Source organism: Brachionichthys hirsutus, chromosome 1 (genome assembly GCF_040956055.1).
Source record: "Brachionichthys hirsutus isolate HB-005 chromosome 1, CSIRO-AGI_Bhir_v1, whole genome shotgun sequence".
NCBI lineage: Eukaryota > Metazoa > Chordata > Actinopteri > Lophiiformes > Brachionichthyidae > Brachionichthys > Brachionichthys hirsutus.
The window spans coordinates 17,389,201-17,405,089 of NC_090897.1; the positions used below are offsets into that span (position 1 = coordinate 17,389,201).

Here is a 15,889-nt window from a genome sequence, read left to right on the forward strand (position 1 = left end):
TCCTTATCTCCTGTCCTTCCAGAAGACACACCCAGTCCTCTCCTACCTGTCTCCCTGATCACCTGAGCTGTTGTATTCCAGTCTTCTGGAAGTCTCTCTTGTCCACCCAGAGTCTGTCTCACCTCTTCGTTCTTCACCCTCCACCACTTTGTTTTCTGCTCTGCCTTCGTCCTCTTCCTCTTCCTCACCTCCAGCCTATGCTGGCTGGCTACACTCTCTCCTACCACGACCTTAAGGTCACCGACCTCCTCTAAACTGCTCCGTTTACTCAAGATGTCCACCTGGTGCTCCTCCCTCCACTCTTGTAGGTCACTCTATGTTCTAGTCTCTTCTGGAAATAACTGTTAACGACTGCCATGTCCCTCCTTTTGGTAAAGTCCACCAGCATCTGTCCTTCTAGGTTCCTGTCCTGAACACCAAACTTGTTCATCACTTCTTCATCTCCTCTGTTTCCTTCACCGACACGCCCATTGAGGTCTGCTCCAATCAGGACTCTCTCTCTGCTAGGATGCTCTGAACCACTTCATCTAAGACAGTCCAGAACTTCTCCTTCTCCTCTAACTCACCTCCTACCTGTGGAGCATAAGAACTTCTCCTTCTCCTCTAACTCACCTCCTACCTGTGGAGCGTAAGAACTTCTCCTTCTCCTCTAACTCACCTCCTACCTGTGGAGCGTAAGAACTTCTCCTTCTCCTCTAACTCACCTCCTACCTGTGGAGCATAAGAACTCCTCCTTCAAGATAACTCCTCCTCCATTCCTCCTTCCTCTCCTCTGTTATAAACAACTTGAATCCTGCTCCTCAGCTTCTAGCCTTGCTTCCTTTCCTCCTGGTCTCCTGGACACACATCCACCTTTTCTCAGTCCTGAACTCTTCATTCCCTCTTCTCTCGCTGCTGATGCACTCGTCTTCCTCATCTTCTTCGTCTCTGTCTTCGACCCTCAGTAACCCAGCCTCCAGCAGCGTCCCGTGGGTTAGCGACGCTGCTAGCGGTCGTTGTTAACCGGGCCTCCGCCGATCCGGTATGACGCCGATTCGCATGTTAGGGTAAGTCGGGCGGTTCTACATTTATCCGGGCTTGAGTCAGGCACAAGGGAGAAAATGGCAATGCTACGTTAGCTCCTGCTAACCGCACTCCCCGTGCTACCCATGAGGCGGTATTCTGAAAGGGCTGCATAAATGACATGTGTACCTGCAGCAAAGGATCTCCAGGGAGGTGGGAGCAACTGGCAGTTCTTTCAGCAGGTTATGAGAGAGATCAAGAGATTTCAGGTGGAGCAGACCCCAGGGTAGCACAGAAGGAAGAGCAGCCAGGCTGTTGGATGACAGGTCCAGGTGTGTAATGCGCGACGAGACATCCAAAAACCAGTCCAGCTCCAACCAGGGCAGCTGCAGACCAGCCCATGATACTTTGAGAATCTACACACAACATCAGGAAGGGCAAAGAGAGCAAAAGTCATTTTAGCATGATTCCATACGGTGACACCCCCACACCTTATCGACATTCCAATCCTCTTCATTTATATCGCACATTTAAAAACAACAGAGCCGTAAAACAACAAACAAACAGCACAACACAATCACACAACTAAAAAACAAAACAAGCAGTATCGCAATAAAAAGGTCAAACAACTCTGTGTGTACAAGCCAAAGAGTAAAAGTATGTTTTAAATAGGTGCGTTTACACGGACAACGTTTCTTTATTCCGATCAGAGTTCAGAGTAAACCTGTGATCCGATGCGCCGTGTTCATGGACCCTAAAGATCCAATCCGATTAGGATTTGCGTGTTCATGGACCCTAAAGATCCAATCCGATTAGGATTTGCGTGTTCATGGACCCTAAAGATCCGATCCGATTAGGATTTGCGTGTTCATGCATCACACTTTTGATCGGAACAGAATATTCTGACATGCGCAGTTTGACCAAAAGCACCGGAAATGGTAGAAGAAGAAGCGTAGCGTAGCAACTTCCGCTGTAAACAAATCATCGCTCCGCGCTTTCCTGCCTGAAACGTCAGCGTTATTTCGCTCGTTTTCCCCGTTTGCGCTTTTAGTTTCCTCCTTTAATGTCTCCGGAAACATGTTTGTCTCAGATATTGACCAGTTCTGTCTTCCGCCCGCCGTGCTTTTCGCTCGCTCTGCTTCAGCTAGCTTCCGGCAATAGCAGCAGCGCGTGTAGCTGACGTCACAGACATGCGCAGTAAGGACGACTCGTACCGATACATCGGAATAAGTGTCTTCATGCGCCCTGACCGGGTCACAAATCGGTATAAAGCACCCCTCTCGATCGGGATAGAATTGTGACCGGATCAGGCTGGATTGGGTTAGACTATTCCGGTTAAGGTGTGTCCATGAAGCATCTTTATTCCGATCAGGATTTTAACCGGGTTAAATGTGTCCATGTAAACGCACCTAGTGTTTCTTGAATACCTGAAGGGTGGGGGCTCCCTAACATGCAGCGGCAGCTGACTCCAACGCGCCGGTGCCGCCGCTGCAAAGGCTCGGTCACCCCTGAGCTTTTTTGTGTCCAGTTTTGGATTGAAGTGTTTTCAAACCATTTTGTAATTTCAAAATGTTTTGAACATAATGGACTATAAGTTTAGCAGTCATTCTACGATTATTTTTGCTTTAAAGAAAAAGTATCCATCTTCTAGAAATGTTCGGAACAATGCAACAAAATTGATTTGCAATGAAACTCCAGAGATCGCTGTCAAATCCATTGACAGATGTAAGAAGATAAAGACTGAATTTTACTTTTGTGAGATCTGTTTCTTTCTGGGGGGGGGATAAAGCTGATGAGTCATACGATGAAGTTATGGGAAAAGGTGTTGGAGGCTAGACTAAGGACAGAAGTGAGTATTTGTGAGCAGCAGTATGGCTTCATGCTGATGAAGAGTACCACAGACGCAACGTTAGCGTTAAGGCTAGCAATGAGAAGTACAGGGATGGCGGCGCGTACACACGTTGCGGCCAGAGGCTCCCGGCTTTTTGTGCTTGTTTTTGTATTTTTGTTTATATTTTTGCCTATTCTGAGAATCAAGGCCCTCATCCAGTATGGAAGCACTGAATTGTGGGAATTGGGGAAAAACCAGGTTGTAATACCATCTATTCTGGATTTTATCCCTCCTGAGCTCCAGCAAACATCGGAGCCCCCCACTATCGCGGGGTAAAAGCGGGGTAAGCGGGGCGGCGTGCGTGCTAGGCTACGTGCTAACCCACGCGGGGCGGCGTGCGTGCTAGGCTACGTGCTAACCCACACAGGCCGGCGCTACCCAGCATCTTCCTCGCCAACGCCAGGTCGCTCGTCAACAAGATGGACGAAATACGGCTGAGGATCGTCTCAAAGCGGACCGATAGCTGCGTGGCGATCTTCACCGAGACCTGGCTGGACGCCAACATCCCCGACGCAGCGGTGGAGCTAGCGGGCCGCTCGCTGCTCCGCACTGACCGGACTGCAGCCTCAGGCAAGGCCAAAGGCGGAGGTTTGGCGCTGCACATTCACAACTCGTGGTGTTCTGCTACGAACGTGATCGGAACATTCTGCTCCCCCGACCTGGAATAACTTGCAGTGAAATGCAGACCGTTTAAACTGGCTAGAGAACTCAGCTCCGCTGTGATCGTAGCGGCCTACATACCACCGCGTGCTAATGCTAAGCTAGCGCTGGAGGAGCTGTACTGCCTGGTAAGCAGCCAGATGGACGCTAATCCAGAGGCCGCTGTGATTGTAGCTGGAGACTTTAACCACGTGGAACTGAAAGCTGTGCTCCCCAAATTCCACAAATTCATCACCTTCCCCACCAGAGAACACAACATTCTGGATCAGGTCTACTGCAACATCCCGGGGGCCTACAAGGCTGCAGCAGCCCCCCACCTGGGTATGTCTGACCCCATCTCAGTGAACCTGATCCCTGCATATAAACCGCTGATCTGCAGGACTAAACCCACCTCCAGGACCGTGCAGGTCTGGACTGAGGAGGCTTCCTCAGCCCTGCAGGACTGTTTTGAGCACACGGACTGGGAGGTATTCAAAGAGGATGCAGATTTTGAGGAGTACACGTCATCTGTGCTTTCCTATGTTCACTTCTGCACTGATGCTGTCCTTCCCACAAAGACGATCACGGTTTTTCCTAACCAGAAACCGTGGGTGGACAGCACGGTGCGGCTTCTGCTCAGAGCCCGGGATGCAGCCTACAGAGCAGGAGACCGGCTGGCCTATAGCAGGGCACGGAGTGAGCTAAAAAGAGGCATCAAGCAGGCAAAGCACAGATACAAGCAGCGCATTGAGGAGCACTTTGAGAACAATAACCCACGGGACATGTGGAAAGGCATCAGGGCTGTGACGGACTACAAACGCAGGGACCAGCACGCCAGCCACGACTCCACCCTGCCTGACACCCTGAACAGATTCTTCTCACGCTTCGACTCTCCGAGCAGCAGAAGGTCTGTGGATCTGCCCCAGCCTGAGGTGCAGCATCAGCCGCTCGTCCTGCAGCTGCACCAGGTCTCCTCAGCCTGAGGAGGATCAACACCAACAAGGCTGCGGGACCAGATGGCGTGTCAGGCCGGACACTGAAGACTTGTGCTGACCAACTGGCCGGGGTTTTCCTGGACATTTTCAACCTGTCCCTGCAGCTGTCCACCGTCCCTGCCTGCCTTAAGTCCTCCATCATTGTGCCGGTACCCAAGAAATCATCCATCTCCTGCCTCAACGATTACCGCCCTGTTGCTCTGACTCCCGTCGTGATGAAGTGCTTCGAGAGGATCCTCCTTAAACACATCAAGGACGCCGTCCCTGCTGGTTTGGACAGCCTGCAGTTCACCTACAGGGGGAACCGCTCCACGGAGGACGCCGTCTCGCTGACACTGCACTCGGCCCTGACTCACCTGGAGCAGCCCAACACCTACGTCAGGATGCTGTTTGTGGACTTCAGTTCAGCTTTTAACACCGTCCCGCCGGACATGCTGGCTCTGAAGCTCCACAGCCTGGGACTGTCTCCACCGCTCTGCTCCTGGGTCAGGGACTTCCTCAGCAACCGGCCCCAGGTGGTGAGGATAGGAGACACCACATCCTCCCCTCTGATCCTGAACACTGGGACCCCCCAGGGTTGCGTTCTCAGCCCTGCTCTCTTCACCCTCTTCACCCACGACTGCTCTGCATCCGCTCCACAAACCCGGTTGTGAAGTTTGCTGACGACACCACTGTGGTGGGTCACATCTCCAACAACGATGAGACCCACTACAGAGAGGAGGTCCAGAACCTGATGCTGTGGTGCTCGAGGAACAGCCTTGTCCTGAACACCAGCAAGACCAAGGAGGTCATAGTGGACTACAGGAGGTCCAGGAAGACTGAACACGCCCCCCTGTGCATACGAGGGGAAGCAGTGGAGCGTGTGGAGAACATTAAATTCCTGGGCATCCACATCTCCTCTGACCTCTCCTGGACACTCAACACCAGACACCTGGTGAAGAAGGCCCAGCAACGGCTCTTCTTCCTCAGGAAGCTGAAGCGGGCTGGACTCTCCTCTGTGCTGCTTGAAGACTTCTACCGGGCCACGATAGAGAGCATCCTGTGTCTCAGTGCGACCGTGTGGGACGGCAGCTGCACGGCGCAGGACAGGAAGGACCTATCCCGGGTGGTGAGGACAGCTCAGGGGATTGTGGGTCACCGTCTGCCTGATTTGGACTCTGTTTACACCTCCAGAGTCCAGAGGAGGGCCAGACGCATCGCCACAGACCCCACCCACCCGGGCCACAGACTGTTTGTCCCGCCCCCATCAGGGAGGCGGTTCAGGACAACAAGAAGCAGCACAGCGAGGCTCAGGAACAGCTTCTTCCCCCGAGCTGTGAAAGCAGCCGTTCCCTCGTAGCGATCTGGGACTCGGAATGGACGCTCTGTGCCTGTCCCACTGGGGACGCTCTGTACCTGTCCCACTGGGGACGCTCTGTACCTGTCCTACTGTGCTGCTGTTGCTGTTTTGCACTATTGTTTGCCGATTCTCATTCTGTTGTGTATACATATTGTTGCTTTAAGAGAGATTTTGTTTTTCGTTTTGTTCCGATGTGTGCCTTAAGCCGAGGGCCTTCACACGATTTCATTATGTTAGCATAATGATAATAAAGCATCTTGAATCTTGAAAAAAGGTCAGAAGGAGCTGCATTGTGTCTTTGTAGATCTAGAGAAAGCCTAGGACAGGGGGGTCAGAGAGGAACTGTAGTACTGCATGAGGTACTGTAGTACTGTATGAGATACTGTGATACTGCATGAGGAAGTCTGGAGTGGTAGAGAAGTATGTCAGAGTAGTTCAGGACATGTAGGACAGCAGTGAAGTGTGCAGTAGGAGTAACAGGGGAGTTTAGTGTAGAGGTGGGATGCACCAGGGATCAGCTCTGAGCCCCTTTTTGTTGCCATGGTGATGGATAGACTAACAGATGAGGTGAGACAGGAAGCTCCTCTGAATATGATGTTTGCAGATGACATTGTGATCTGCAGGTAGAGGAGAATCTAGAGAAGTGGAGGTCTGCTCTAGAAAAGAGAGGGATGAAGGAGAGCAGGAGTAAAACAGAGTACATGTGTGTACATGAGAAGGTCCCAGGGGGGACAGTGAAGCTACAAGGAAGAGACGTAAAGAAGGGAGAGGACTTCAGGTACCTCGGACAGTGGTGAGGACAGCCATGATGGACGGCTTAGAGACAGTGGTGAGGACAGCCATGATGGACGGCTTAGAGACAGTGGTGAAGACAGCCATGATGGACGGCTTAGAGACAGTGGTGAGGACAGCCATGATGGACGGCTTAGAGACAGTGGTGAGGACAGCCATGATGGACGGCTTAGAGACAGTGGTGAGGACAGCCATGATGGACGGCTTAGAGACAGTGGTGAGGACAGCCATGATGGACGGCTTAGAGACAGTGGTGAGGACAGCCATGATGGACGGCTGAGAGACAGTGGTGAGGACAGCCATGATGGACGGCTCAGAGACAGTGGTGAGGACAGCCACGATGGACGGCTTAGAGACAGTGGTGAGGACAGCCATGATGGACGGCTGAGAGACAGTGGTGAGGACAGCCATGATGGACGGCTTAGAGACAGTGGTGAGGACAGCCACGATGGACGGCTCAGAGACAGTGGTGAGGACAGCCATGATGGACGGCTTAGAGACAGTGGTGAGGACAGACATGATGGACGGCTTAGAGACAGTGGTGAGGACAGCCATGATGGACGGCTTAGAGACAGTGGTGAGGACAGCCACGATGGACGGCTTAGAGACAGTGGTGAGGACAGCCACGATGGACGGCTTAGAGACAGTGGTGAGGACAGCCATGATGGACGGCTGAGAGACAGTGGTGAGGACAGACATGATGGACGGCTTAGAGACAGTGGTGAGGACAGCCATGATGGACGGCTTAGAGACAGTGGTGAGGACAGCCATGGTGGACGGCTTAGTGGCCCTGAGACTTAGTGGCTCTGAGGAAAAGACAGGAGGCGGAGCTAGAAGGGGCGGAGATGAACAGATGTAATCATGGAATTACATCTGAGGATGTAATTCCATGATTCAAACACAAGTTTGTCCAAAATGAAAGTGAAGCGATGATTTCTTGGTCCGGTATTTCGTGGATATGGATATTTTGCCGAGGAGCACGCAGAAGGGCTTTAAATATTTCAGTGAAGGATTTTCTTTCACTCCGTTTTGACTTATTTTTGTCCAAAAACGGTGGAATAAAGCATCACTGCAACGTTGTGGAGTCCGAAAACGACGGAGTTGTGGTGCAAATTTCAACTGAATATCAGCACCACAGAAATCTATGGACTCTGTTCATGTCAAGCACGGAAATAATTAATTCTTATTATTTCAGAGACTGAGTTTTTGGTGGCTTTATGTGTAAAATTACTCAGTACTCCGGTGCTAATTAGTCGATTAAACGTAAAGTTTTAATGGACAGAGCTTTCACCACTGATGTTTGAGTTGACGTTAAGAGCGGCGTTATTCGTGGGTGACAAGTGAGTAAAATTAAAAGTAAAAGAATGTTTTCAGTGACTTTCAACTCCAACACATAATAACTAACAAAACACAGAATAATAACTGTACTTAGATCTCTTCATCAGAATCAGAATCAGAAGGTGTTTATTGTCAGTGACGGTTCACAGACTAGGAATGTTTCTAACATTAATGACGAAATACAAAAAGCATACAAGTACAAACACATCAGCAGCAGCAGGAGTGGATACACAGATATGTACTAGCAGCAGTAAAACTAGTGTAATCACGCAGTGCAAATGGAACAGTGCAAGTTATCAGTTATGAAATGTTCAGGAGTCCGAGACAGAATTATTAAGTGTTCATGAGTCTTACAGCCGAGGGGAAGAAGCTGTTCTTGTGGCGGGAGGTTCTGGTCCGGATGGACCGTAGCCTCCTGCCTGAGGGGAGAGGGTCAAAGAGACCATGTCCAGGGTGAGAAGGGTCGGCTGTGATCCGACCTGCACGCCTCCGAGTCCTGGAGACATGCAGGTCCTGGAGCGATGGCAGCTTGCAGCCGATCACCTTCTCCGCAGCACGTACAATGCGCTGCAGTCTGTGTCTGTCCCTGGTGGTGGCGCCAGCGTACCACACGGTGATGGAGGAGGTGAGGACGGACTCCACGATGGAGGTGTAGAACTGCACCAACATCTGGGTCGGCAGCTTGAGTTTCCTCAGCTGCCGCAGGAAGGACATCCTCTGCTGAGCCTTCTTGGTGAGGGAGCTGATGGTCGGCTCCCACTTGAGGTCCCGGGTGATGGTGGTGCCCAGGAAGCGGAAAGAGTCCACGATGGAGATGGGGGTAGGGGAGTCTGTGAGGGCGAGGGGGGTCGGTGGGACTGTGACTTTCCTGAAGTCCACGATCATCTCCACTGTTTTCTGGCTGTTCAGCTCCAGGTTGTTGCTGCTACACCAGGACACCAGCCGGTCCACCTCCCTCCTGTAGGCAGACTCATCACCGTCCGAGATGAGCCCGATGAGGGTGGTGTCGTCCGCAAACTTAATCAGTTTGACGGACTGATGGCTGGAGGTGCAGCAGTTGGTGTACAGGGAGAAGAGCCAGGGGAAAGTACACAGCCCTGGGGGGATCCGGTGCTGATAGTCAGGGTGTCCGAGACCGTAGACCCCAGCCCCACATGCTGCCTCCGCTCCGTCAGGAAGTCGGTGATCCACCAGCAGAGGGAGTCGGGCAGGTTGTGGGGGTTCAGCTTCATGAACTGTCTGTGCACATCCTGCTCCTGGATGCAGAGGACAGTGGGGGTGGGGGGGGAGTCTATGGAGGCATTTGGTGGTTTGCCCTCCATGTTGTGGGTGGGGGAGGGGGTGACTGGAGGGTCCGGAGGGGTGTGGGGGGGCTGGTTGGTCGAAGCGGCAGTAGTGCATATTTAAGTGCTGGGCAAGCAGCAGGTCGTTCAGAGCTCGGGGGGCTTTGGGCTTGTAGTTGGTAATGCCCCCCCCCCCCCCCCCCCTCCAAACTGCTGCAGAGTCGTTGGCAGAGAACTGCTGCTGGAGTCTGCGTGAATATACTGATTTAGCGTTCTTCAGCTCCCTGCTAAACCTGTACTTCACCTCCTTGTAGCTGTCTCTGTCTCCGCTCCTCTTTCTCACGTCTGATCTGGCTGAGCTTCGGCGTGAACCAGGGCTTGTCGTTGGCGTAGCTCACCCTGGTGCGCGTTGGTACAATGCGCTCCTCATTGTAGCTGATCCATGAGGTCACCGTGTCCGTGTCCTCGTCCAGGTTGTCCGTAGCAACCCTAAATATGTCCCAGTCTGTCGTCTCAACACGAGCGGAGCTCCTCAACAGTCTCACCGGTCCAGATCTTGGTCGTCCTTGCTACAGGTTTAGCAAGCTTCAGTCTCTGTCTGTATGCTGGGATGAGGTGGATGACCACGTGGTCTGATAGTCCGAGGGCAGCGCGTGGTACAGCGCGATAGGCCCCGCCCACCGTCGTGTAGCAATGGTCCAGCGTGTTCTCCTCTCTGGTGGGGCATTTAATAAACTGTCTGTATTTGGGAGGTTCCTGGCTCAGATTTCCCTTGTTAAAGTCACCAAGAACAATAACAAGAGAATCAGGGAAAGTCCGCTCCAAACATAAAATCTTTTCCGCGAGTGCACGTTGAGGCTCGTGCACGTCGGCGGCCGGCGGGATGTAAACAGCTGCCAGGATGAATGAAGCGAACTCACGCGGGGAGTAAAAGGGTTTACAGTGAATGAAGAAGTATTCCAGAGCAGGAGAACCGTGTTGGATCGCAGTCACGTCGGAGCACCAGCCGTTAATATAGAAGCAGAGACCGCCGCCTTTGGCCTTACCGGAGAGCAGCGGGTCACGGTCCGCGCGGAGGAGCCGGAAGTCCTCCAGCTGGAGCGCGCTGTCCGGGATCTGTCCGGGAGCTCCTGCCATAACCCTAAACCTACGGTACTGTAAATTAAACTCTACTGTACACGGTGACTCCCTGTGTCTCTTTAGTAGTTCATTACTGCATTGATTTATTTATTCATGTTCTTCATTTCACCTTTTTAATGGATTCTAATAGTTGTTTGCCGGTTTAGGGAAGGGAATAAACCAGACACGTCCTTCCAGTCGTTCGGGGTACCGGTCGTCATGGTTACACAAGCCAGCAGCAATGTGTCAATGCTGCTGGATCAATGTTTTTTTGCCTTTGTGTCGCATGCAAACCGAAGCAGGCTGAGCTGGTGTGTGTGAGGAAGCACGCAACATGCGTTTGCATGCGTTACATTAGCGCAGGTAATAATGCAGTTAGTGCAACACAGACCTCCTGTCCTTCAGGGGTGGAGGCTTCTTTCAGCTTGAGCCTGAGGAGATGCTTGCTGAAGGCTGGGTGGTCCGTCAGGATGTACGAGGAGAAGCCTGCTCCATTCTGCAACAGGAAATGAGCTATCTCTTCGTTACCTGCAACACAGTGAGTGTGAACAGTTCAGAGGAGTGCACCTTTGCAAATACAGTACATTCTTTTCAAGTTGTCATTTTTCAGCATTTAAATATATTATTGTAAAAGGTAGAAATGTCCGGTTGTGGAACTTGGCCCTCGGTTTCGGTGTGGTTAATTCTTAAAGTGATCCCTGACTGTTTGGACAAATCGGTCTATAAGAATATACTTCTAATATGTAAATACATGGACAAAAATATATAAGTATTTCTTATAAGGTATAAAATCCGTTTTGTTTATGTTGTTTACATGCAAGGCATTGTGGGTGTGATGTCACTGCTGTTTTGGAGTATAGCAGCGATCTGTTAGCATACATTCTTAAATTAATAACTCTTCAATAGCTTATATTGATTTTTAAACTAGATTATTTTGTTTCGGCTGAATATGGGAATTGTTCCTGTTCTCCAGCCCCCCCCCCGAGAGCGTGCACCTCGCAGCAAGGCCCGATCTTCCACCCTCTGGGCTGCTCCCCTCCTCCCAAATGGCTCTAATTTCTCAGGATTCGATTCGGTTCGACTCCCGGCTCAGGCACGGTGTCTTTAGGCAAGACGCTTCACCCACATTGCCTGTGTGAATGTCGTGAGCGAGTGAATGTCGGTGGGGGTCAGGAGGGCCGATGACGCAAATTATTGTTGTAAATTATCGTTTGACTGGAATCAGAAAACTTTATTAATGCCAGAGTTAAATTCCATTCCTACAGATTCAGTCCCATCATTTACATCCTGCGTTGTTTGTAGAATGTCTTTGTTATTTTTGCTTTTCTTCATCACTGTCTTCCTGCTCGGAGGCTTGTATGACGCGTCACTGGACGCAGTTTCCTGCATCAGTTAACCCCTCGTCTTCTACTATGTATCTCAGCCTGGCGAGGGCATCCATCAGCGTGTCGGTCTCAGACCTGCTCATAGCGGGGCGTCTCCTCCAGGTTAGTCTGGTGAAGAGCTTTGCTAAGGCTCGCTAAGGTGCTAACGACTTCGCTGCTAACTCGCGACTGTCGATCCTGATTCCTCACCGCTCCTCACCTTGTCCCGGCTTGTGCTAAACAAGCCCAAATGCAATGACATCCAATCAGTGTCCACTTCAGGGGGTCACTGACTACCCCCCCCCCCCCCCCCCCCAACAACCCAGGCACAAAAAGCCCAACGCATAAAAGGAGTTTAAAAAAGGAAATACAGAAGCAGTAAAGTTAGAGATAAAAAATGTGATTAACGCGATTAAAAAACATAACGCACTAAATAGGACTGTAATTAATTAACTGCAATTAACACGATAATTTGACACCCCTAACAAGAACTAAAAGTGATATTGAATTTCTCTTATATTAACAATTATTTTCCGTTACGCCCCCCCTAGGGAGAAAAAAGCTCCCCCGCCCCCCCCCTAAAAAAAGCACTCTTGAATCCTTAACATAAAAAGAAATATGAAAAAGAAAGAAATATAGACCAACTTACAACAAATAACAACTTTATTACCATTTTTTTAGTCTGCAAAAGAACATATTTAAGGTCAGCTCATGCCAGACATGTAATTCTGTGTTTCCCTACCAGCTACTGCAGCAGCATTCAGAGCGTAGTCATCGCTGTGGATGGAACAGCCCCTGGTGTTCGCTCTGTAGCTGTGGACCAGCAGCTGCACTACTTCGAGATGACCCTGTTGGCAAGATGTGGCCAGCATCCAGTTCAGTAAATCTCTCCTCAGACATGGACCTGGAAAGGGCCGTGATAAAACATCAGTCAGAAGACACCAACCAGACGAGCTTTGCTACGTTGAAATCAATCTTTGTTCCCCGTGAGCATCCAACAGTGCTGTAAGTGTCACGATCATTCTGGCACCAAACATGCAGACTGGTCCATGCATTGGTTACTTTCTGGTCCAGAAATCGTGTATCTTTTATAAAATATGAAATCCAGAATATGTTAATTACATAAGACACATTTAACATTATTAAAGGTTAATATAATTTAATGTGCTTTAATCTATTATGTGAAAGATGACTTTATATGGAATTGGACCCGAATGTGTAAAAAAAGATCACTGCACAATTACTGATAAATTCTTCTTGTAAATACTATTTATTTGTTGATACTCTTGTTTTTGTTTTCTACTCCTGATGCTGCTTGTTTTGTATTTAGTCATTCCTGTTACTGTAGCACGACTTCACCGAGAAGCATTCCTAGTCTGAACCCTCACTGACAATAAACTGATTCTGATTCCTCCATTATAAAACAACTTGAATCCTGCTCGACCGATCCAGTACGAGTTTCCTATTTAAGACTAATTGCATGTTTAAATCTGGTAAAGTCTTATACTGGATGCCATTCCTGCCGCAACCCTCTGCATTTATCCGGGCTTGGGACCAGCTCAAGGGACAAGCTGGCTGTGCTACGCTAGCTCCTGCTATGCTAGCTCCCGCTATGCTAGCTCCCGCTAACTATGCTACCAATGAGGCTGCACTGAAATATTGACATCCTATTACTGAAAAATTAATAAATGTATGTTAATAAAAAAAATAGGCCATGAAAACTCATGAATGTGTTTTGTCTTCTACCAGGTATAGAATCCAGCAGTTCTTTCACAAGGCTTGTGTGCCCACAGTACGCTGCCAGGATGGCTGGGTTGGTGTTAGCAGGCTCCTGGGGTACACGGATTTGGGCTTCTTTGAGGAGGTAGCACACACTCTGCTCATCACCATGCTGAATGGCCACACACAGGAGACGAACCTGTAAAACACGCAGTAAATTGCTATCGATAAGATATCTGTGATTCACAAGGGAAGTTGCCTTCAAGCTTTTTGATGCAGCTTTTAATTGTCAGGGTTCCATATAATGGAATTATTTCAAGAGAAGACTGGGTGATAAGCGCCCTTTGATGTGAAAGTGTGGCGTGTAGGACATCGAGTGTGTGGCGGCATTTTGAGACGAAACACAAGAAGACTTCAGAGATAAGGCGCATGCCGGGGCATCAGTAAAAGCAGCGCTAGCAAAGTATGCTACACAGAACAGCACCTTCAAGACGATTTGTACTGTTAAAAACCAGGCAACAGAGGAGCGGTGTCACGTCTCTCACTGCATAGCGAAACAAGGAAAACCATTCGCTAAAGGAGAATGCATGAAGGAGGCGTTCCCATCGACTACGGACGCTTTATTTGAGGGACTCCCAGATAAGGACAGAATTATGTCAAGAAAGGCGTGAAAGTGGGATACAGTGAGATACAGTGAGATACAGTGAGATACAGTGATATTGCAATACCATGAGATACAGTGATCTTCTCCCACATGAAGACTTCGCTAAGCCCGTCTCGCAGCCGCCTGACAGCAGAACAGAGGCATGGAGGCGATTGGTTTTGATAGCACATCAACAAACTGGATGAAATCGTACCTTGAGGGACGAGAACAAATGGTGGACATAAACGGAACCTTGTCCTCGTCCCTCCCGGTGAGCTATGGGGTTCCTCAAGGCAGCATTCTAGGACCGTTACTGTTCCTCCTATACATTAACGACATGAGTGCTGCCTGTAACTGCAAATTGTTCCTGTTTGCTGATGACTCAGCACTCCTGATTTCGGGAGAGGACAAAGTGCAGGTTGAGGAGGCTCTCAGCTCTGAGCTCACCAGAATCCGTACTTGGCTTACGGATAACAAACTGTCACTACACCTTGGTAAAACAGAATCTATTCTTTTTGGGTCTAAACACTCTCTACGTGAGATAAATGTTGATGATTTCAAGGTCACAGTCGATAATACAGTAATCTCCAGCAAAGAAGAGATTACCTATTTGGGCTGTGTTCTTGACAAATACCTGTCTGGCGATAGTATGGAAACTAAGGTCAATCAGAGAACAAGATTTTTGGGCAGAATGTCTGCTTTTGTCTCCGGACGCTTGCTGGAGCCCTCGTTCAGCCCCTCTTTGACTATGCTAGCACCTCCTGGTATTCAAACATCAAAGTGTCCCTGAAAACCAGGCTCCAAACCTCCCAAAACAAACTGATTCGGCTACTCCTCAATCTGGGGCCCATGACCCACCTTCTTCCGAGACATTTTGCTAGCCTAAAATGGCTCAGGATAGAAGACAGGGTTAAACAACTCAAAATGGGATTGGCATTTAAAATAGTCAATGCAGCTCTGCCCTCAGTCCCCTCAATCCCTGCATACCTGAATAAACACCTCCACAGATTTAGTGACACCCACAGCCACAACACTAGAGGGAGCTCAAACAACAACCTGATTACCCCCTCCTACAGGACTAACATGTGTAAATCATCTTTTTACAATACTGCCCCCCAAGGGTGGAACTGTTTGACTCCTGCCCTCAAAACATGCACCTCTTTGGCCTCCTTCAAAACGGCCCTAAAAATACACCTTTCAGGGGGGCAGAAACGGAGATAGTCATCACGACTCTCTCCGGATCAAACCCCCCCCCCCCCCTTTGTCCACCTACGTTGCACATATTAACTGCCTTAGTAATTTATTGTAATTTATGTAATTTATTGTCATTCATTGTCATTTTGCATCAGTGGTGTAATTTATTTTAGATTAATTGTTAGTTTGCACTGGCGGTGTAAAATCATTTTATTTTTGTTTTTCTAATGTTACGTTGCATCAATTGAGTAATTTAATATTAGTTTTATTTGTATTGTTAATTGTCGATGATTTATGTACGAAGGACTTTCAACAGAAACAAGACCGCAAGGGCTTTTTAGAAATGCTCCTCTTAGACAGGATGTTTGACTGTACTTGTACTGTAATACATGCTACTGTGTGACTGTACTTGTACTGTAATACATGCTACTGTGTGACTGTACTTGTACTGTAATACATGATACTGTGTGACTGTACTTGTACTCTAACATTCTATCTAATAAATATATTCATTCATTCATTCATTCATGTCTGAAACTGAAGCTGTCCACCTGCAGGCCAGACATGGCAC

At 49.3% G+C, this 15,889-nt stretch overlaps 1 protein-coding gene across 1 annotated transcript in view; it reads right to left on the bottom strand.

The window, feature by feature from the left end:
- The window catches only part of lrrk1 (leucine-rich repeat kinase 1), a 94,818-nt gene that overhangs the window by 60,038 nt on the left and 18,891 nt on the right, over positions 1 to 15,889 (bottom strand). The window contains exons 3-6 of the mRNA XM_068741549.1: positions 13,509 to 13,680; positions 12,505 to 12,666; positions 10,790 to 10,926; positions 1,192 to 1,418 (exon numbers count right to left, since the gene is read on the bottom strand). Coding sequence (XP_068597650.1) covers positions 1,192 to 1,418; positions 10,790 to 10,926; positions 12,505 to 12,666; positions 13,509 to 13,680 — 698 coding nt within the window. The remainder of the gene's footprint in view (positions 1 to 1,191; positions 1,419 to 10,789; positions 10,927 to 12,504; positions 12,667 to 13,508; positions 13,681 to 15,889) is intronic.